Raw genomic sequence first — 22,831 nt, 5'->3', positions numbered from 1 at the left:
TCCATTTTCCTACCACTAAACACACCATCACATGAAAAGAAAGCTGGAGGTTCTTGCTTTGAAGGGCCTCCATCCTCATGAGGATTCAGTTTGCATGCATGGGCTCTGTAGTAGTTTCTCATTTCCCTCGACTCATGAGCGTCCGGCTTTTGCCAGTGAAGATGCTTCCCTCACCTCTCCCCATCTCCACAGCCACACAGGAAAGTATGCCATTATCACATTCATTTGGGTGTACATCATCAGTACGGCATCTAGTATTGCCCGTTTTTCCATCTAGAATAATAACATTCAAGCCCAGTCCTTCCGCTCCTGCCAGCCTCCCATTCCTAGTTCATTTGACGGTGCCTCGACGTGATTCCAATACCCATTGTGATTTTGAATCTTAATGGCCATTAGTTGAATCCCGTCAATTTCACTATGACTGTCTATAACACTAAGTGATGTTGGCGTCCTTTCTGACAGCTCTTAATGGAATACTTGACCTCTCGTCCCTTGTTGATGGCTGCTGCTTCTATCGGTGAATCTCCGCTTCTTCATTTTAATGACTACAGTCAGGAGGGAGAAATCCTTGGGAATGCATTTGTGATTCTTCACTGCGAAACTTGACTTTTAAGGACAGGGGGAAAGGGGATATATAATCCTGCTGAATCAGACCAACCAACCGTGTAATTCAATCGTCTGGTCCAGTCAGCAGCCATTTTCAGAGGCGTACCTGGGGGTTGGCAAAACTGTTTTCCTCCAGGGGCACAGGCCCAGGGAGAGGGGCACAACAAATTCCTACCGAACGATGGAGTATATGATGCGTATGTGTGTGGCAATGTGCCACTGTTGTCACAGCGAGATCAAACGTGGGAGAAGCTCGCTATCCTTGCACCGTGGGCCAAAGGTATGTGATTTTTTTCACTGAACAATTTTGAGTACTTGGGTCGTGTAAAACGTAGTCATTTCCAATGTGGCTATTGCGGTGAAGCGATTTTTTTTCCTTGAGGGGGTGCCGATGCAGTTCCTTCCCAAGGGAACAAGGGACCCTAGGCGCGACCTCTGGTTATTTATTAATGGATGAATAAAGTTAGCTCCAGGGGTTGTCCGTGCCTCTGGGCCACAAGTTTCCCCACCGCTGATAAGACAAAACCAACCATGAAAAATATCACTAGGCCTCCCTCTCTCACCTTTGGTGGTATGGGACCTGATTCGAGAGAAGGGGGAGTGTCACGGTTAATTCCTTCATGTCCAGCCTCTCCTGTTGCATCCGACAGATCTTAACATTCATTAAAATGTTGTGTACGGTAAACACAATTAGCCCCGCTTTAGAAACTCATTCTGCTGGTGTCAAGTGTAATGTGAGTGCTCTGGTTGATAGATGATGAACGCAAGTGCTTTTTTTTTTATTTCAGCACGGTGCAAATGCTATTACTCGGCGTTCTCAAGGGCGCCCAAGTTCTCAGCAGGTCAAAGAGCATGTAACTATCAGACATTAATGGCCTCTGGGCACATTGCAACAACAATAGAGCTCTGAGAGAAAATTGCAGTATTGGAGCGCTTTAATATAATGTTGCAGGCTGGGTGTGTGTGTGGAGGCATCCGTCTGACAATAGGGGAAGACGGTGATGCGACCAGGCGGTGAGGGATATTGCTGGTTATTTATTGCTGTAACACTACAATGCTCAAACCTTGGGCTGCACGCTGTGGCCATGAGAAAACAGACAGAGAAATTAAGATAGTAGTTCAAGGGGCCTATAAGCCTAAAATGTACATCCTGTCGGTCTGCAGGAGTGACAGCTCTAATGCTGCCTTTTTCCAGTCAACCCCCATTGTGGGTTGGTAGTTCTTGTGCGTCTCTACATGGGTACGTGTTTGAATCATTTAATCGCATCTACTGCGTGGTGCTCCAGAGAAAATAAATGCTGTAAAATTCCTCTCGGCTGTTTATAATGAGGGAGGCTGACACACCTCATCAGAAAGGGCCTTCCACAAATGGGAAACTGACTTCAGGTGGGAAAGGCCTGTCCGAGTAGACACTGTGAAATATACTCAGAGTCGCAAAGTGATTTCATGCTCTTTATTCAGCTCATAGTGGTGAGGAGGAATGAATAAATGTCCCCTCACAGTATCTGCTTTATATACATTATTTACACAATGGGCTGCACATGATTGGCTAATTCTGGAATTCTACTGTAAGCCAATCAGGTTGTGGATTCACTTCTATCTGGAGCAGGATTGGGTGGTTCCTGCCAACCAATCATACTGCTGCATTGTTCTAGGACCAATCAGACTGCTGCATTCTGAATCCTATTGTTCTAGGACCAATCAGACTGCTGCCTTTTGGATCCTATTGTTCTAGGACCAATCAGACTGCTACAGTTTGGATCCTATTCAACTCAGTACATAACACCCCTCCCCTCTAAGTTCCAGTCCTGCCCGGGAGGTCGCATTCATAGTCCTCAAGGTATGCCGGCGGCCTACGTGTGCGTTGTGGCCTGGGGTGTTCCCTGGTCCGGGCTCCGGGTTCTGGCTCGTGTTCCAAGGATGCTGGCTGTGATGCGGCTGTTTGGTCTGGTGCAACCGGCTCGCTCAGTCGTGGTTCTGGTTCCGGTGTCCTTTCGGCCTCACGGGTCCTCTCTGTATTTACTGATTCTGCCTCTCCTGCTGGCCCCTCCTGCTCTATGGGCCTCACTGCCCCGCTGTTCCCTTGGGACTCCTCTGACCTGTCCTCCTCCTGGTTTTCTCCCGGGAATCGTCGCCGTATCTGGTCGCAGTGGCGGCGCCAGCATTGCCCCCCATCCGTTAGCACCTCGTACGACACGGGGCCAGTGACCCTGGTGATTGTGGCGGGTACCCATGCTGGGCCTGCCCCAAAATTCTTTGCGTACACTGGGTCCTGGGCCTCGAAGGTCCGGGGGTTCCTGCCTTCCCCCACCACTACCTCATCCTGAGCTCTATCGGGGTGAAGGCGGTCCAATCTGATTGCAAGGCGCCGACCCATTAGTAGTTCAGCGGGGCTCCGGCCAGTCGTTGAGCTGGGGGTGCTGTGCTGTGCTAGAAGGAATGTGGCAAGGCGGTACTCCCAGTCCCCTTGCGTCATGCGGCGAAGGGTGTCCTTGGTGGTCCGCACCATGCGTTCTGCTTGGCCATTGGTGGCAGGGTGGAACGGCGCCGAACGGATGTGGCGGATGGCGTTCTGTGCTGTGAAGGTTTGGAATTCTCCTGACGTAAATGCAGTCCCGTTGTCTGAGACGAGAGTGTCAGGGAGCCCGTGGGTTGCAAACAGCCTGCGTAGTACCCGGATGGCTGCGGACGTGGAAGTGGACGGTACCAGTGCGACTTCCAGCCATTTGGTGTAGGAGTCCACCACTATGAAGAATGTTTTCCCCTGAAAGGGGCCAGCGAAATCCACATGCAGGCGTGACCATGGTGCTCGGGCGGACTCCCAGGACTGGACTGGGGCCCTTGGGGGATCTGGGCGGGATTCTTGGCAGGCCTGGCAGTGTTTGACCCAGGCCTCTATCTCTCCATCGATCCCCGGCCACCACACATAACTCCTGGCAAGGGCCTTCATTCTTACTACCCCTGGATGTGTCTCGTGTAGGGCTGTGAGGACCCTTTTGCAGAGGGGCTGGGGAACAACGACTCTGCTTCCCCATAACAGGCACCCCTTGTGGGCCGACAGTTCATGTTTGCGGGTTGTGTAGCCGGCGAATTCTGGCCCGGGGCTGCTGCTGGGCCATCCCCTCCACACCCAGTCCAGGACCCGGGAGATGACCCTATCTTTCTTGGAATGGTGTGCAACTTCTTGTGCCTGAATGGGGCGGTCGGGAAGCAGCTCCAGGCTCATAACCTCTTGTGCAGGTGCTGGGTCAGGGCCTGTTTCCGGTAGTGGTAGCCTGCTGAGGGCGTCCGCATGGCCCATCGCCTTCCCAGGTCGGTGAATCAGTGCATACTGGTAGCTGGCAAGGAAAATTGACCACCTGAGGACGCGAGGAGACAGCACTTGGGGGGTCTGCTTTTCGGGGGCAAACAAGCCAAGCAACGGCTTGTGGTCAGTCACCACGGTGAAGGGCCGCCCGTACAAGAAATCATGGAATTTTTTTACTCCCTTTACGATTGCCAGACCCTCCTTGTCAATTTGCGAGTAGTTCCGCTCGGTTGTGTTGAGTGTCTGGGAAAAGTACGCCACCGGTACCTCTCTTCCATCCGGGAGTTGGTGCCCCAGGACAGCTCCAATGCCATAGGGTGAGGCGTCGCATGCTAGCACCACCGGCAGCCTCTCGTCGAAGTGTGCCAAGACCGAGTTTGAGACAAGCAAGTCCTTGACTGCCTGGAATGCGGCCTCCTGGCGCTGGCCCCACACCCAAGGGGCCCGCTTGTCCAGGAGTCTGTGTAGGGGCTCCGCTACCGCCGCCTTGTGGGGAAGGAAGGAATGGTAAAAGTTCAATAGTCCCAAGAAGGCCTGAAGTTCAGTCTTGCTCTTGGGCGCTGGGGCATCACAAATGGCCCGTACCTTGTCCCCAGTCGGGTGGACCCCTTCTGCGTCCACCATAAATCCCAGAAAGTCCACCTGAGGCACTCCTAGTAGACATTTTTCCCGCTTCACCTTGAGACCCGCCGTCTGGAAACGGTGCAGAACGGTGCGGAGGCGGTCCTCAAACTCCTCTGGTGTGGGGCCGGCAATCAACACATCATCGAAGAAGGGGGTGACGCCAGGAATCCCTTTAAGGAGAGAGTCCATTATATTCTGGAATATGCCTGGTGCCACGCTGACACCGAATTGCAGCCGCTTTACCCTGAACGCTCCTCTGTGCGTCACAATCGTCTGTGCCTCTGCTGTGGCCTCATCTACTGGCAGCTGTTGATATGCTTGGGCCAAGTCCAGCTTGCCAAAAATTTTCGACCCAGCCAGGGTGGCAAGGACATGGCTGACCACTGGCACTGGGTATGCGTGGGCCGTGAGGGCCTTGTTTATGGTACATTTGTAGTCTGCGCAGATGCGGACCGAACCATTAGGCTTGACGGGTGTGACGATTGGGGTTTCCCAGGGAGCATTAGGCACCGGCTCCAGCACTCCTTGCTCTACGAGTCGGTCCAATTCCTCGTCTATACGGGGTTTCAAGGCGAACGGGACCCGGCGGGCCTTGAGCCTGACCGGTCGTACTGCGGGGTCAAGCTGTAGCGCAATGGGGGGGCCCGTATACTGTCCCAATTTCCCATCGAAAACCCCTGGAAATTCCTTGCATATGGCGTCCACGTCCACTTGTAAGCTAGTGTGGTTCACCCCGGTGACAGCTAGCCCCAGTGGTCCAAACCATGCCAATCCCAGTAAGCTAATGTAGGGGCCCTTGACCACAAGCAAGTCCAGTTGCCGCGTCCGCCCTCGGTATTGCACCCTGAAGGTCCCCACCCCCATTGTGGGGACCTTACGTTTCTGGAAGTCCCGGAGGGTGAATGGGGCCGGCCTGAGTTTGGGACCCCCAGTGGGACACAGTTTCCTTAAGGTCCTTGCCGAGATTATGGATAGAGTTGAACCCGTGTCAAGCTCCATGCGGCATGGGGCCCCCTCTATCTGTACCTCTACATAAATTTTCTCTACGTTGGGGTGGGGCAACTGGTATACCTGGAAGTCCGTGAGCTCCGTCGAGTTGCCTTGGTGCGTTGGGCCCCGGGACCTGGGGCTCTTGGATTGGTCATCTGATGCCTGGTGTCGGGTGGGCCGAGCCCGACACACCCGGGCGATGTGTCCCGATTTTCTGCACTGTCTGCACTCTGCGTTGCGGAAACGGCAGGTCCTCCTCTCGTGACTCTCCCCGCAGCTTGCGCAGTTCCCTCCTTCTCGTCGAGGCAGCTGTGGTCTGTGCGCTGCTTGAGTGCGCTGCTGTACTCGGTGCACCTCCTCCCTGTCGGATCCTGAGTCGTCGGTGAGGTCTTCATGGTGGACCCTCGGTTGGGATGGCAGGCTCGGCCGTGCCTCTTGGGTCGACCTCTCGGCAGCTTCTGTTGCCAGGGCCTCCTCCAGAGCGACCTGGAACGTTAGGTCCTTCTTAGCGTAGAGGCGTCGTTGCAGCTTCTCATCCTTCAGGCCACCGACGAGGCGGTCACGAAGCATGTTCTCCAGCTCTGAGAAGTTGCAGAACCGGGCGGCTTGGCGGAGAGAGGTCACAAACCCAGTTATGGTTTCCCCAGGGGCTTGCCGCTTTGCGTAGAAGGCATTTCGACGAGCCACCACTGAGGGCTGCGGCGAAAAGTGCCCCTTCAGCTGTTCCATTATTGTTTTGTATGGAACAGTAGCGACGTCTTCAGGCGCAAGGAGAGCCCGGGCGATTTCAAACGTCTCCTCTCCGCAGACGCTGAAGAATATCGCCCTCTTCTTGGCGTCTTCTTCGTCGGTGACCCCTTTGGCTTCTAGGAGGAAGGTGAAACGGGAGGCGTACGCTTCCCAGTCTCCAGATGCTGGGTTGAATGGCGAGAAGCTGCTGTTGGCTGCCATTCTGAGTTCCTTGTGCCCCGGAGCTGAAGCCTGGATACACGGTGCGAGGCAGCGGTGCGGCAGTTGGCGGTGCTGCGGTGCTGTGTGTGGCAGTCAGCTCAGCGGGATCCCACCTTCGTCGCCAGTGAAATATACTCAGAGTCGCAAAGTGATTTCATGCTCTTTATTCAGCTCATAGTGGTGAGGAGGAATGAATAAATGTCCCCTCACAGTATCTGCTTTATATACATTATTTACACAATGGGCTGCACATGATTGGCTAATTCTGGAATTCTACTGTAAGCCAATCAGGTTGTGGATTCACTTCTATCTGGAGCAGGATTGGGTGGTTCCTGCCAACCAATCATACTGCTGCATTGTTCTAGGACCAATCAGACTGCTGCATTCTGAATCCTATTGTTCTAGGACCAATCAGACTGCTGCCTTTTGGATCCTATTGTTCTAGGACCAATCAGACTGCTACAGTTTGGATCCTATTCAACTCAGTACATAACACACTGCTACACTGGGTAGACCCAGGGATGAAGAAACTTCAGGGGCCAACTTGGACACACGGGGAAATTGCTTTGCAAAAAACGAGTATGTGAGACAAAATTGTAAACAAGAACGTGTATACCAAGAGAATTCACACTAAAAGGCTGGTGGGTTTTCATTAGGACTTAATAATAATGCAGAAACAGGTGCAGGAATCTGGGGAACTGAACTTAAGATTGGAAATATTAGAAATCAGAAGGAATGAATTTGTCCATCCCTTACAAGAGGAGGGCAAAAAGTAGACTGGGCCTACGGATAGGTCTTTGAACTCTCAAGCATTTAACAACTCTCTTTCACCCCTGAAACAATACTTGGGGGAAACAGGAGTATATTTTTTGTGAGGGAAAGTCTTGGACTTCACATTTAATTCTGGTAATGACAACAGACCCTGGGCTGACTGTGTGCTTGGAGATAACATTTTACATCCCTTTAAAGGTTTCAGCCTTATTCCCAGTTTCCTGGAAGTAAGCTGTGTTGATTTCAGTAAGACCCATTTTTCAACTGACTTCTATAGGATTGTGCTGCCATTCTAAAATGTGCTGTAATTCTAAGCCCCACTGATCCACTATGCAAATACTTTGCTTCAGCTGTTGGATCTTGTAGATCTGGGGTGGGGTGGGGTGGCAACGTAGATCCCATACCCCTTAAGTCTCCCCACTTCTGTTTTGCATGGTTGCTTTCCTCATAATGGGACGCAGGTGGCGCTGTGGGTTAAACCACAGAGCCTAGGACTTGCCGATCAGAAGGTTGGCAGTTTGAATCCCCGCCACGGGGTGAGCTCCCGTTGCTCGGTCCCTGCTCCTGCCCACCTAGCAGTTCGAAAGCACGTCAAAGTGCAAGTAGATAAATAGGTACCGCTCCGGCGGGAAGGTAATCGGCGTTTCTGTGCGCTGCTCTGGTTTGCCAGAAGCGGCTTAGTCATACTGGCCACATGACCCGGAAGCTGTACACCGGCTCCCTCGGCCAATAAAGCGAGATGAGCGCCGCAACCCCAGAGTTGGTCACGACTGGACCTAATTGTCAGGGGTCCCTTTACCTTTACCTTTCCTCATAATCGAATCCACCCCCCCAAAAAGAGAGAGATGTGTCGTATCAGTTTTTAAGGCGAGCGACTTTGGTGTCGAGACCAGGCTCCGTTAATGCACTTTCCCCAGGAGTGCACGCTGCCTCTGTCCTTTTCATAAACAGCTTCCACTCCCTGGAGCCGTGGAGGATAATTTTGCTGACAGCCTTGTCAAGATATGCAGGGTGTGTGGCTTCATAACGCTGCTAGCTGCTATCGCTCAAAGGGCTTCTATTGTTTCAGAAATTGGTAATTGTAGCTTATCTGCGTTACCATCTGTGGACAAACTAAAGCCCGGGGGCGGGAGAGGGGCGCTTGTTCTGCATTACATCTCCTGATAATGCTGGAATTTGCTGTCAAACAGCTCACAAAATAATGGGTTTCCAAGCGTGTCCGCTATTTCAATAGAAACTGGAAATGGCAAAATGAGTGTGTGTGTGTGTGTGTGTGTGTGTGTGGCGCATCTTTTGGAATATGATACATCTTCATTGAGACAGCTGGGCAGATATTTTTATCCTAGGACTGAAATAATCACATATTCAATGCTGGAATGGGAGCGTTCTGAAATCCTAAAGCACAACTGGGAAGAGCGGATATTTCTGCAGCACAGATTTATGTTGTTTTAATAGTTTCTCTCCAGGAGTCCCTGGGAATTGCAGTTCTGGAAGGGTTAGCAAAGGTCTCTCAAAAGAGAATTCTCACTGTGGTACAATTCCCAGGATGCCGTTGCATTTATTTATAGAAAACTGATAGAAATTTATACCTAGCACTATCTACAAGCCCCCTCCTGGCTGTCAAATAATGAAAGTTGATGAGTGAGGTGCCATATGCTAGATTAGCTGATGGTTGCAATGAAGGTCAGATTTAAATACATCTGCATGTTGCCAAACCTTCAACTTTGGTGCCTTTTGTAACTTAAAAGGAAAGACCATATTTACTGTTTTATTTTTAACACTTGCTCTGGTAGTTTACCAAAACCAAAGAATAAACAAGTGTGTCCTTTACTCAGTGATACCAGTTGTGATATAGCTACAGTGGTACCTCGGGTTACATACGTTTCAGGTTACATACGCTTCAGGTTACAGACTCCGCTAACCCAGAAATATTACTTCAGGTTAAGAACTTTACTTCAGGATGAGAACAGAAATTGTGCTCCGGCGGCGTGGCGGCAGCAGGAGGCCCCATTAGCTAAAGTGGTGCTTCAGGTTAAGAACTGTTTCAGGTTAAGAACAGACCTCCAGAACGAATTAAGTACTTAACCCGAGGTACCACTGTATATTACTTTTTGGGATGAAACAGTTGTGTGTCTGCCACCTCCGGCCCTGTAGTCTGGCAACATCTGAAGGGTACAATTGTCCCTTACCATTTGCTATTTGGACCACATGACAACACATCAGTGGCTGCTGCTGGCCTAAACACATGCTTCTCTGCCGCATTTTATTCTTTTGCACCCCCTTTTAGCATAAATTGAAATAAATTGAAATACTTTATTGTACAACTTGTATACAGTGAGATTACACGAGCACCCCCCACTCAGCTAAATGGCAAGATAGGAAGAATAAGGCTGCAGGCAATTTAATGCTAAACACATGAACCTGGGAGTAAGTCCCTGAGGAGCCATGTGCAGGATTGCAGCATGTGTGAAAACAAGTTAGAGTCCCCATTTAGAGTAAGCGTCCCAGGCCTTCTTGCCAAATGAAGAACCCAAACTTGGGTTTCTGCTTCTGCCAAATTATTAGATAGTGATACCATTCCCTCCAACATTTCTCCAAAGAAAACAGGGACGTCCTAAGGAAAAGCGGGACATTCCAGGCTCATGACAGTGAGTTACATCTAAACCTCTTGGGAACTAACTTAACTCTTCTTGGTTGCCATGGGACCAAACATGACTCTCTTCTTTGCAGTAGGGCTAATTTGTTTGGAGAGGTGGGAACAGGACTTCTGTACACAGCAAACAGCAATGGCTGCATCAGGAGCTCCTTTGAAATGAGGCTGATTTAAGCCTCATTTGTGAAAATGTTTGTAGTGGTTGCTTCTGTGAAAAGCAAAGGCTTTGAGGAACCAGTACAGTGGTACCTCGGGTTACAGATGCTTCAGGTTACAGACTCCGCTAACCCAGAAACAATACCTCGGGTTAAGAACTTTGCTTCAGGATGAGAACAGAAATCGCACAGCAACGGCGTGGCGCCAGCAGGAGGCCCCATTAGCTAAAGTGGTACCTCAGGTTAAGAACAGTTTCAGGTTAAGAACGGACCTCCAGAACAAATTAAGTACGTAACCAGAGGTACCACTGTAGTTTGTTTTGGGCAGGCATAGGCAAACTCGGCCCTCCAGACATTTTGGGACTACAACTGCCATCATCCCTAGCTAACAGGACCAGTGGTCAGGGATGATGGGAGTTGTAGCCCCGAGTTTGCCTATGCCTGGTTTGGGGCATTTAAAGAACTGGACCTAGTTTTCCAGAAAACGGAATGACATGCCAGATGATCCTTGCACATTCCTCCTTGATGGTTTTCTTTGGCATCTGGTCCCTTCTAGTTTCACAGTCCCAGATGAATCGTCATCTCACTTCACTGTGCTTCCCACAGAGACAACATTTCATGTCCCTGGGCTAGCTATGTTATGTAGTACCGAGGAACCTGACTACTGCTGACATTAATAATCTATTGACGCTTGCAAGTACTTCAGATACCATTTCAAGGTAAGCTCTGTGCTATTCCTGCGCTCTGTGTTCTCCAGGAGACCATGTCCTCCCAGGCAATTGCTGCGTCCCCATTCCAGGAGGAGAGTTATTGTTATACCAAGTGCTCCAGGTGTGTCACAAATGGTGGCATTTGAAAATGGCAAAGCGACAGCATCCTGTGCCTTGAAATGTTGATAGCCAAAGTGCTCTGACTTGCTTTGGCTGTACTTGGCCTGAAAAGCACCAACGAAAGCTATTCAGAAACTCCATAAAAGAGAGAGAATTAGCTGAATGGCAGATTCTTCCTTGCAACCAGCTAAACAATTATTTCATTCTTGTTGCTTCGAGACGATGCTTTGATCAAGCTATAAAGTTTTTCTGTCTCGCTCTGAGAATGCACAAGGGGCCAGAGTGTCTCTTTCAGTGGAGGAGGAAGAGAAATGTATGTGGCAAATGGTGCCTCTCATATTTGCTGAAGGGTTTCCTCTGCTTTTTCAGCTGTGTGTACAAGAGAGAGAGAGAGAGAGAGAGAGAGAGAGAGAGAAATAGTTTGCTTTAGTGGTTAGAGTGTGGCTAGATTGACTGATGGATTGATGGGTATGTTTGCAAGGGGGGTATGTTTGGGAACTCCAGGTGCTAAGGCCAGATTATGCACTAGAATGAGGTTGGTAAAAGCCCTGCTTTTCTTCTGCTGTCCATCATAACGCTATTTGGAGAAATGTATATGACTATTCCTCAGCACAAGCTAGAGCCCAGATCTGGACCTTATAAGTAATGTGATTGGTAGGAACATTTTTTTTCCTTCCTTCCTTCCTTCCTTCCTTCCTTCCTTCCTTCCTTCCTTCCTTCCTTCCTTTTTTACATGCAGAAGACCCCAGAGTCCATCGCCTGTCTCCCCATTTACAAGGATCAGGCAGTAAGCAATATGAAAGGCTATCTCCTTGAGCTGCTGCTGTCAGTCAACTGGCCTAGATGGACAAATAGTCTGATGTGGTATAAAGCAGTTTCCTGTGTTTCCACTTCTTATCAGATCCCTCATACCCTCCATCATTTCTCCGATGAAAATAGGGACATCCTATTCCATAATAGGGACGCGGGTGGCGCTGTGGGTTAAACCACTGAGCCTAGGGCTTGCCGATCAGAAGGTTGGTGGTTTGAATCCCCACAACAGGGTGAGCTCCTGTTGCTTGGTCCCTGTTCCTGCCAACCTAGCAGTTCGAAAGCACGTCAGTGCAAGTAGATAAATAGGTACCGCTCTGGCGGGAAGGTAAACAGCATTTCTGTGTGCTGCTCTGGTTCACCAGAAGCAGCTTAGTCATGCTGGCCACATGACCCGGAAGCTATACGCCTGCTCCCTTGGCCAGTAAAGCGAGATGAGCGCCACAGCCCCAGAGTCGGCCACGACTGGACCTAATGGTCAGGGGTCCCTTTACCTTTACCTTTATTCCACAATAATGATAATGATGCTATTATTTATACCCTGCCCATCTGACTTGGTTGTCCCAGCCACTCTGGGCGGCTTCCAACACACACACACACACACACACACACACACACACACACACTATAAAACATTAAGCATTAAGCAACTTCCCTATACAGGGCTGCCTTCAGACATCTTCTCGTATAGTTACTTATCTCATTGGCTTGGGGGGTTGCATAATTCCATACCCTCCAACGTTTGTCTGATGAAAATAGGGACGTCCTAAGGAAAGGCGGGACATTCTGGGATCAAATCAGAAACTGGGATAGCTTCTGTAAATCTGGGACTATCCCTGGAAAATAGGGACACTTGGAGGGTCTGTCCCCTTGATGTGGTCCATTGGAAGAAGTTTGATCTATGGTGATGCTCAAGGGAAGGAGGGGTGAGGGAGAGGTGATGATAAACATGTTTTACCTCCACCCTTCCCTTGTGCCCTATATGTATTGGGAGTGGCGTCACAATACAAGCAAAACATCTATGTGGTGTTAAGAGGAATAGGAGTGTGAGGGGTGTCTGAGAAGGGAGCCACTTAGTTGAACGCTGCCATTATCTTTGTGCTCTGTAGGGATCTTGTTGCTGGGCTACCACTGGATTTTTTTTATTATAATGTGCTGCACGGTGTAACTTGTGAAAAATCCTTGATGCTAAAAAAAATTGAGTTTATTAATATTTTTGTGGCCAGTCGTAGAGGTGGTTCAGTCCCTAATGAGAGTGACTTGAACAGAAAGCTTCCCCTACCCCATACAACCAACTTTCTATTTTAAAAGCTTCACAGTTTGGTGCATATCCCAAGCTCCAACTTCAAAGAGAACTGATTTCCTCATAGTCACCTCTTCAGTCACAGCTGAATTTAAAAGAAAGGCAGTGGGGGGAGCAAAGAGCTTCGCAGTGCCAGCAGCCAAGAGTTTTGACAGAGGCCTTTTTTTTTCTTTGAAAGGTAACTGGAGAGAGATTTTGTAGAAATTAAAACAAACTTTGAAGCCAAGGAAAGCGAAAAAGGATTGTCAGGCTTGTCACTTTGTAAATTAGCCGAAGAAAAGTGTCGTGGGGAGATGAAAAGGAGGGGAGGGGAAGGGACCTTTTGTAATTATCTCTTTTAACATGGGAGAAAATGTGATCCCCCCCTCCCACTTTTTTGTCCAAAGCTGCACTGAAAGTCACTGAGGGTCCAAACGTGCAGACAGTCAGAGCCAGATTTACGTATAAGCTAAACAAGCTATAGCTTAGGGCCCCACTCTCTTGGGTGCCCTAAAAAAATTTAAAGGAAAAAAACACCTGGATGTACATTTCCAAAGTATAAGATAAAAAACAAATAAAATAAAACCTACATACAGCAACAGTGTTTTGTGTTGTGTAGGCTCCAATGATGTAAATAATGGGCCCCGCCTGCTAGCCTGCTCCCTAAAATATCACTGGTTTGCTAATTTCTATATATAGGGTGCCTACATTCTGCATGGACTGGTTGCATGGCATATATTCAACACGAAAAACAGCGACAATTTGTTGTTGACAAAGGACAGCTGGACATATAAAGGGCCCCGTTACCTGCAGTAGCTTAGGGCCTCATCAAACCTAAATCCGGCCCTGCAGACAGTTACTGTTTCTTGAAATTAAAATGATGAGAAGCATGGATGGTGTCAACCGATGAGCATTGTTTGCATGTAATCGAAGCCCTGGCCAAGCTCTGGAACATCCAAATGGCTCGGGCTATTGACACGATCGCCCCTGAGCGCCCTCTCCCACTTTGTGGAGCCTTTTTGGCCCCCTGGTATACTTCAGAGCTTAGGGCGAGGAAACAAGCTGGGAGATGGCTTGAACGTAAGTGGAGGAAAGAGCCGAATGAGTGCAACCAAACACTGGTAAAGGGCTCATTCCCAAGCCTACCTAGTGGCAGTGAAGGCAGCAAAGAAGGCATACTTTGCTGCCTCCATGGTATCCTTGATATATCATCTGGCAGAGCTTTTCCTGGTTGTACGGGGCCTTTTACAGACTGGCCCAAAGGAGGTTGTAGAACCAATGGTAGCTTCCTGTGATGTGACTGGTTTGCAAAGCATTCTGAGGATAAAATCGCTTGCATCCACCAAGACCTTGACTGCTGTTACGGCAGATGAATCTCATTGGGTGTCCAGGGCACAGTCTAGTCCCGTGGTGTTGGATGCGTTTCAGTTGGTAAGGCTCGAGGATGTGGACAAGGTGCTCGGATTGGTCAGGGCGACCACTTGCGCTCTAGCCCCTTGCCTCTCTTGGCTGATAAAACCAGCAGGGAGGGAATAGCTGGTTAGGCCAGGGAAGTGGTCAATGCCTCTTTATGAGAGGGGGTGGTCCCTGCCTGTTTGAAGGAGGCAGTGGTAAAACCACTCCTTAAGAAACCTTCCCTGGATTCAGAAAACCTAATTCCAGCCAGTTGCTAATCTCCCTTTCCTGAGCAAGGTTCTGGAGTGAGTGGTTGCAGACCAGATCCAGGTGCTTTTGGAAGAAACTGTATCTGGATCCATTTCAGTCGGTGTTTAGGCCTGGTTTTGGCACAGAAACTGCTTTGGTCACCTCTGTAAAGAGAGAGACAAGGGAAACATGTCCCTGTTAATTCTTCTTGATCTCTCAGCGGGTTTTGATACCATCAACCATGGTATCCTTCTGGAGCGACTGTCCGAACTAGGAGTGGGTGGCACTGCTTTGCGGTGGTTCCAGTTTTACTTGGATGGTCGTTCCCAGAGGGCATTGCTTGGGGAATGCTTTTCAGCCCCATGGAACCTTCAATGTGGGGTTCCGCAGGGCTCATTCCTATCCCCTACATTGTTTAACATCTACATGAAACCGCTGGATGGGGTTATCCAGAGGTTTTGGAGCACGTTGTAAGCAGTATGCTGATGACACTCAGCTCTATTTTTCCTTTACACCTGCAGGTGAGGCAGTAGAAGTGCTGGACCAGTGTCTTGCCTCGGAAATGGACTGGATGAGAGCCAACAAACAGAAATTCAATCCAGATAAGACTGAGACACTGTTAGTGGGTGGTTCCCTAGACCAGATGGGTGGGAGATCGCCAGCTCTTGGTAGGATTACACTTCCTCTGAAGGAGCAGGTTCGTAGCTTGGGAGTACTCCTAGATCCTTTGCTGTTGCTCAAGGCTCAGGTGGCCTTAGTGGCCCGGAGTGCCTTCCATTAGCTTTGGCTGGTGGCCCAGCTATACCCCTATCTAGGGATAGCCTAACTACTGTTGTCTATGCTCTGGTAACCTCAGGGTTAGATTATTGCAATGAGTTATACATAGGGCTGCCTCTGAAGACGGCTCAGAAACTTCAGCGAGTGCAGAATTCAGCAGCCATGTTGCTCACTGGAGCAAGACAGTTTGAGCATATTACACCGATCCTGGTCCCACTGCAATGGCTACTAATTAGTTTCTGGGCCCAGTTCAAAGTGCTGGTTTTGACCTATAAAGCCTTGAACAGCTCAGGACCGCAATACCTCAAGGACCGCCTCTTTCCATATGAACCTACCCAAATCCTGAGATCATCTCCTCCTTCATGTGCCTTCTCAAGAGGTCTGGAGGGTGGCAACACAAGAAAGGGCCTTCTCTGCAGTGGCTCCCTGTCTGTGGAATGCTCTCCCCAGGGAAGTTTGCCTGGCGCCTTCATTATATACCTTTAGGCAAAAAATAAAAAAAAAAAAATTTTTTTAACCATGCCTTGGGTTGATTTTATTGACATCCTATGCCCTTTTAAAATGTGTTTTTTTGGGGGGGACTATTGGATTGTTGACCCATTTTCTGTCAGTCTTCTCATGTTTTGTTTGTTGGTACAAGAATGCTAGCAATGGGCCATTGAAAGCACAAACTTCATGCATAAGAAAAACATGGTTTTCTCCGCTTCCTTGTATTTGTTTTTATTTTTGTCTGATTTCCTGGTCTTAAACTGCTGAGAATTGCATTTCTCCTTCCCTCCTTCCTTCTCCTGCTCCTTCCTGGGAGTCAGAGCAGAATCTGTGAACCTTTCTGGATTATTTATTTAATAACAAATATACTGTTATCTGTTCCCCTCCTCAGTCTCCCGAGTGTAGAGCAGTTTCAGGGGTCCCATAATACCGTATACATCACAAGAGGGAGCAAAGTCAGGCTCTGTTTACAAATCCGCTTGTGTATTCATTTTGTTTAAATAAATAAAGCTACTGATGCTGTTATTTGCGTATTTAATTTCATCTATTCAATTACTCGTATTGTGTAGGTTAACTAATATGAACTGTATTGCAAACACTTTAATTTGCGGTGCCGAAACTTAATTCAGTGTGTGGCCCCTCGCGGCCTACTTTGCCTGAGAGCTTGGCCCGCACTGGATTATATGTGGTAAAACGCACTTTAACGCACGTAAAAGCTCCGTCGCAGTGGCTTTCTGGGAAATGTAGTCTTCCCCACCGCCCTCGGGATTGGCTCTTGCCTCAACGCCTTCCTTATAGGAGGCGTCTTGCGTAGAGGCCAGGCCACGCATTGGTCAGCCGGCAGCCAATAGCTGCCGAGAGTTCCCTCCGGGCTTCCCCGATTGTTGTGGCCCGTCGGAAGCGGCGCAGGTGTGCGCAGGCGCGCCTCGCGAATTCACCTGTCTTCCGGCTCTACCTGTCCGCGCTGGAGCCGGAGGATGCGGCTGCGCTCGGGGGTCTTCGCCTCCGCCTGCCTGCTAGTGCAGGCGCTGGGCGTCGGGCTCTTCCTCAGGGGCTTCTTCCCGGTGCCGGTGAGGTCGCTGCCTAGGAGCGGGGCGCTTGCCGGGCCGCCGGCGGAGCCGCCTCCCACAGGTAAGCGCTTTGCCTCCTTCCTGGCGGCGTGGGGGGCGGGAAAGGTGTGGGGAGCGTCTCTTCCAGGCCTTGTGGGGGGTTGCACGCTTGAAAACAACGGGGGGCGGCCTCTTTCTCATCGCCCAAGCCGGGAGTTCGTCCCTCCACACCCCTTTTCATGGGAAAGAGGCGTGGGCGGGGTAGCTGCCCCACCCCTAAATCAAGATAATGATCGAAAATAGCTTACAAGTAGAAATAAGTAAAAAGATTTCGACAGGTTTTCCTGAGAACTTGGGGGCAAAAGAAAGGGATTTAAAACAACTGTTGTCTAATCTAAGCCAAGTCCTTATTACGGTCAGGGGCCAGCATAAAAGCACCTCCATACATAAATGTAAGGGACGTGGGTGGCACTGTGGGTTAAACCACAGAGCCTAGTGCTTGCCGATCAGAAGGTCGGCGGTTCGAGTCCCCGTGATGGGGTGAGCTCTCGTTGCTCGGTCCCTGCTCCTGCCAGTTTGAAAGCATGTCAGAGTGCAAGTAGATAAATAGGTACCACTCTGGCGGGAAGGTAAACGGTGTTTCCGTGTGCTGCTCTGGTTCGCCAGAAGCCTCTTAGTCATGCTGGCCACATGACCCAGAAGTTGTACACCGGCTCGCTCGGCCAATAAAGCGAGATGAGCGCCGCAACCCCAGAGTCGGCCACAACTGGACCTAATTGTCAGGGGTCCCTTTACCTTTATCTTACATAAATGTAACATGCTAGATAGGTAATAGCATAACTGTTGAAGTAAAAAGGTAAAGGACCCCATGGCAGTTAAGTCCAGTCAAAGGCGACTATGGGGTTGCGGTGCTCATCTCGCTTTCAGGCCAAGGGAGCTGGCGTTTGTCCATAGACAGCTTTTCGGGTCGTGTGGCCAGCATGACTAAGCCACTTCTGGCGCAACGGGACACTGTGACGGAAACCAGAGCGCGCAGAAACGCTGCTTACCTTCCTGCCACAGCAGTACCTATTTATCTACTTGCACTGGTGTGCTTTTGAACTGCTAGGTTGGCAGGAGCTGGGACAGAGAAACTGGAGCTCTCTCTATTGAGGGGATTCAAACCTCTGACCTTCCAAGTGGCAAGCCCTCAAGGCTCATTGGTTTAGACCATAGCGCCACCCGTGTCCCGCAAACTGCCAAAGTAGAGGGTACACTTACTCATGCTCACAGTTACAGTAGAACAGCATAAGATGAAAACACATAAAACATGTAAATCAAGCCTTCAGTTTTAGACCTGCCGTGTCGAACTGTTGTTGAGACATTTCATTCTGAATCTGCTAGACAGAGCCAGAGAGAGGGTGATGACAGGTGAGTGTCCTGCCCCCTTCCCAACGTAAATCCTGTCTACACCCATGAAAAGAGGCTCTGCCTTGCATGCAGAAGGTCCCAGGAGCAACCTCCAAGGAGCCCTCGGATTAAGCCTTTTCTGAAACCCAGGAAAGCCACAGCCAGGCAGTACTGAGTTAGATGCACCCAGTGGTCTGACCCACTACAGTGGACGTTCGGGTTGCAAATGTGATCCGTGCAGGAGGCACGTTCGCAACCCGCAGCATCTGCACACATGTGGGTTGCTATTTGGTGCTTCTGCGCATGCGCAAAGCACAATTTAGCACTTCTGTGCAAGCGCCGAAACCTGGAAGTAACCCGTTCCGGTACTTCCGGGTTCAGTGTGGTGCACAACCCAAAAACACACGACCTGAAGCGTCTGTAACCCGAGGTATGACTGTATAAGGCAGTTTCCTTTGTTTCCCCACAACCACTACCCATCACGTAGCCCAGGAGAGAGGGAGGGCAAGTGAGTAGGGAGTGAGCTGGCAGGTTGCCCACTTTCTGCAGCAAGGCAGACCGCTGGGGATAGTATTTACATTGAAAACCAACCCTTGACTTGACTTGGTGACTCATACATGTCTTAAATATATTTTAGGATTCTCTTCCAACTGGACGAAGGTGCCATCCCCTCTCTTTAAAAAAGCTGTCATAGTACTGATTGATGCCTTGAGAGATGACTTTGTGTTTGGCTCGAAAGGCAAAAGGTTCATGCCCTACACAACCCAGCTGGTGGAAAGAGGAACATCTCATAGTTTTGTAGCGGAAGCCAAGCCACCTACAGTCACCATGCCTCGAATTAAGGTGAGTTGTGATATTTGGACATGTGCTTCAGAACAATGTTAGAAATTAGCTGGGTGTCAGGTGTGTTTTGCAACCAGTGCGGGTCTGATTGCGGCCATGTGGAGATCTCTGGCTGCCATGTTGACGACTTACATCGCCATCTGGCTGGCCTCTCCAGCTTTCTAAAGCAGGTAAGCAGAATAACTTATTTATTACATTTATATCCCACCTTTTTCTCCAAGGAGTACATGGTTTACCACCTCCTCAGTTAATCCCTACAACAAGCCTGTGAGGTAGGTTTAGGAGGCTGTGAGTGGCCCAAGGTCACCCAGTGAGCTTCATGACTTTGTGGGGATTTGAACCCTGATCTCACCGGTCCCAGTCTGACACTCTAACCACTGCACCACCCTGCCTTCTTGGAGCACTTCTGCTATGGGACAGCTATATAAATTAAGCAAGTAAATAAATATGGGGAAAGCAGAATGCCACTTAGAGAAGGATCTGAAATCTATCTTTGAAGCTTGAATTTCTTTTATTCTGGGTTTTATTTAATGTTTCAATGTGGTATAATGTCCTTTGAGATTTTTTTTCTTTAAAATACAAAGCTATATAGAAATGAAATTAATAATCATAAAAATATTAGTACATCTCATTTAAAAATGGCCCCTAAATATTCCATTGTTGTGTCCGTAACCTAGGTTTAAGGTGCCATTTGGTGATTAGCTTACATATATGAGTTTCTAATACTGATTCAGAATTGCTTGTACTTTTTTGAGAGGACTTCCAGGTTAGCAAGCACTGTAGGTGTAGGACAGAATTTCAAGCGTCGGGTATCTTTGTGCAGGACAGAGTCTTGCTAGCTGTTTCTTCCCCTTAGAACTTTCCACTGCTTAAGAGGCACCCTGCTTTTGAACAGAGCAGAGGCTTGTCTCTTCAACGGCAGCAACTATTGAGAGGAAAACTAGCAAAACTTTGCATGTGTTTGTGGTCCTCATACATTTATGTTCCTCCTTTTGATCCTGGCCATTGGCTTTGTTGTTATACTGAAGGGCAGACAATGAAAAATCTCCTGTTGTCCCATTGAGGGTGGATGGTTTATAAAGTTTTTGAAAAAATGTTTCTTGAGCGGAACCAGTAATGACTTCTGCTAAGTGTTCATGAGATCAGGGTATAATTTTATCTATATTCTTTGCCCCAGGGAAATTTGCTTAGCAACTCCTTTGTTTTCTGAGATTATATCTACATTTCCCCAAAGACTTGCAAACATACACACGTTCACAACTATGAGGACTAGAAACTAACATTTTTTTTAAAAAAAGGGAAACAGATTGTTTAATCCGAATTATGTGATGTATCCTGTGGCTTTCTTGGGCTGCTGTATGTAGCTCCAGCCCAACAAAGTACCTACAAACAAATTGGGATCTGGACATCCAAATTCCACAAAACAGAAGAGTATAAACCAGTTATATAAAACACCTTTATATCACAAATATGAACAAATGAAGACTGAAGACTGACCTTAAAGATTTAATTGTGTGTCACTACATTTTAGGAAGCAACATATTACTACTAGCTGTTGCAGATTTTTTTTTAAAAAAAACACATGGATCCAGAGCAGGAAAGGTGCTAAATTGTGTTTCTACAGTGCAATTGGTTGCATGTAAGAGCTCCATGAGCTTGCTTAGGCAAATCAACAAAAGCTGCTGACATTAAGGATGGAAATACAGTCATACCTTGGGTTACAGATGCTTCAGGTTGCACATTTTTGGGTTGCACACAGTGCCAAACCCGGAAGTACTGGAATGGGTTACTTCTGGGTTTCGGCGCATGCGCAGAAGCACCGAATCGCAACCCGAGTGTCCACTGTATGCTTTAATGGGTTGCAGGCAACCAACACGTCCCATTAGCCCAAGGATTTCTGCTTGCGTGGTGGGACGCTACCCCATCCTCCCATGTGTGTGCCCTGTGCCCTCCCCTAATCTGTTCTGGAGTGTTGGGGGAACTCCTAGAACAGATGTAGGGGGTGCATAATTTAGTGCTACCTTTTTATATGCAACGACAGCTGCCAGGGTAGTGATTGCCACTAAATGGACACACCAACAAAGGAAGAGTGGATTTGCAAATTAAGTGAGTATATAGAACTGGCAAAATAAACTTCAGTTATAAGATATCAATCAAATCAAAAGTTAAGAATGGAGTGGAAGTATTTCGAAGATTATATGTCAAAATATTGTTCTAAAAATGACATGCTAAGAGGCTTAGAATATAAAGTGCAAGCAATAACAAAGCCAATAAAGAAAGGGGGGAAATCAGAATTTAACAAAAACAGTTTCTTATAGAATGCAAGGAAGAAAAGGTAGAAAGAAATCTAAAGAAGTCGAATTGCTGTGGAGGGAAGTAGTAGTAATAATAATAATAATAATTTTTATTTATACCCCGCCCTCCCCAGCCAAGGCCGGGCTCAGAGCGGCTTACAAGCAATAATAAAAACAAGTTGAATGATTACAACTTAAAAACAAAATTAAAATACAACATTAAAATATTGAAACATTAAAATATTAAAATGTAGCCTCATCGCAGGAGGAGAAGGAAAGGAAAAAAGAAAGAGAGGGAGGGAATCAAATTGGCTCCAATTTGTAGAGGGTGGGGGGTGGGTTTTATAATTAAGTATATAATTATGCAGCTGTTGTAATTTAGATAGTATATTTTACGTGAGGGAATCATTGGGAATTTTGGTTATTATGTATATAAGTTAAGTTTCAATAAAGATCTTAAAATTTAAAAAAATAAATAAAAATAATTTAGTGCTACCTTGGACACAACCCAGTACTTTAAAGAATTGATCTGGTCCTATGCATTAAGAGTATTCCTGTTGGGAGTTAATGGTGGCCTGTTTGTTTTAAAGGCTCAGATCTCCAATATCTACATGTGTCATTGTGGTGATATGATTGTTGAGGGGCAGCAATAACTAATATGTTTTTTTGCTGTATCTTAAATGAGAGTAAGGAGGCAAGGGCTCCTTTATCAGGTGTTGGCTGGAGATGTGAAAGCCCATGTGAACCCCCACCCCACCCCCAGTTTCCCCTCCAGTTTCCCCCCTCCTCATTTTTTTTTACAGACCTTCAAATCTCTAGTTTGCATCCAAAAGGATAAAACCCTGCACAAAATAAGACATAAAAAGGCAGGCTCCCACTTAGGAGCACGACCACGTGGGAAGTTTCAGCTGGGTGATGTGATAAACTGAGCTAAATGTATAGAAGAGAATTATTGCTGGTGTCACTACCTCTTCTTGTTTGTTGCTTGAACTTCCTGTCCTTTGTCAGAAGTGCCCAAGGTAGGCCTCAGCATATTGAAGCAACAGTAAAACATACAGTGGTGCCTCGCAAGACGAAATTAATTCGTTCCGCGAGTTTTTTCGTCTAGCGAGTTTTTCGTCTTGCGAAGCACGAAATCCCATAGGAATGCATTGAAATTCAATTAATGCGTTCCTATGGTCAAAAAAAGTCCAAACAAAGCCAAATTTGGTACAACAAGAGTTTATTAAGTGCTCTTTAAAGTCACACATACTGTAAAGAGCATTTCAAAAATTGAAGGAACAATAAATTAAGTTTCTAAACATGACAGAAAAACATTTTTTTTAAAAAAACAACAACATGGCCCAATGGTCACAGAAAATCATAAA

The 22,831-nt window shown here is 48.0% G+C and overlaps 1 protein-coding gene and 1 long non-coding RNA gene across 3 annotated transcripts in view; one reads left to right on the top strand and one right to left on the bottom strand.

Annotated features, from left to right (window-relative positions):
- LOC308466361 overlaps positions 1 to 22,831 on the bottom strand; it is a 110,615-nt gene that overhangs the window by 10,907 nt on the left and 76,877 nt on the right. The window lies entirely within an intron of this gene.
- PIGG (phosphatidylinositol glycan anchor biosynthesis class G (EMM blood group)) overlaps positions 16,772 to 22,831 on the top strand; it is a 60,649-nt gene continuing 54,589 nt past the window's right edge. Inside the window, exons 1-2 of one of the 2 annotated variants that reach the window (XM_080986725.1) lie at positions 16,772 to 17,020; positions 18,965 to 19,170. In XM_080986725.1, the coding sequence (XP_080842851.1) occupies positions 16,867 to 17,020; positions 18,965 to 19,170 (360 nt within the window). In that variant the 5' untranslated portion in view covers positions 16,772 to 16,866. The remainder of the gene's footprint in view (positions 17,021 to 18,964; positions 19,171 to 22,831) is intronic. The other variant, XM_080986724.1, reaches the window with a different exon arrangement.

Source organism: Podarcis pityusensis (assembly GCF_964106645.2).
Source record: "Podarcis pityusensis genome assembly, chromosome: 17".
In the NCBI taxonomy this organism is placed as follows: domain Eukaryota; kingdom Metazoa; phylum Chordata; class Lepidosauria; order Squamata; family Lacertidae; genus Podarcis; species Podarcis pityusensis.
This window is presented reverse-complemented; position numbering and strand designations above follow the sequence as displayed.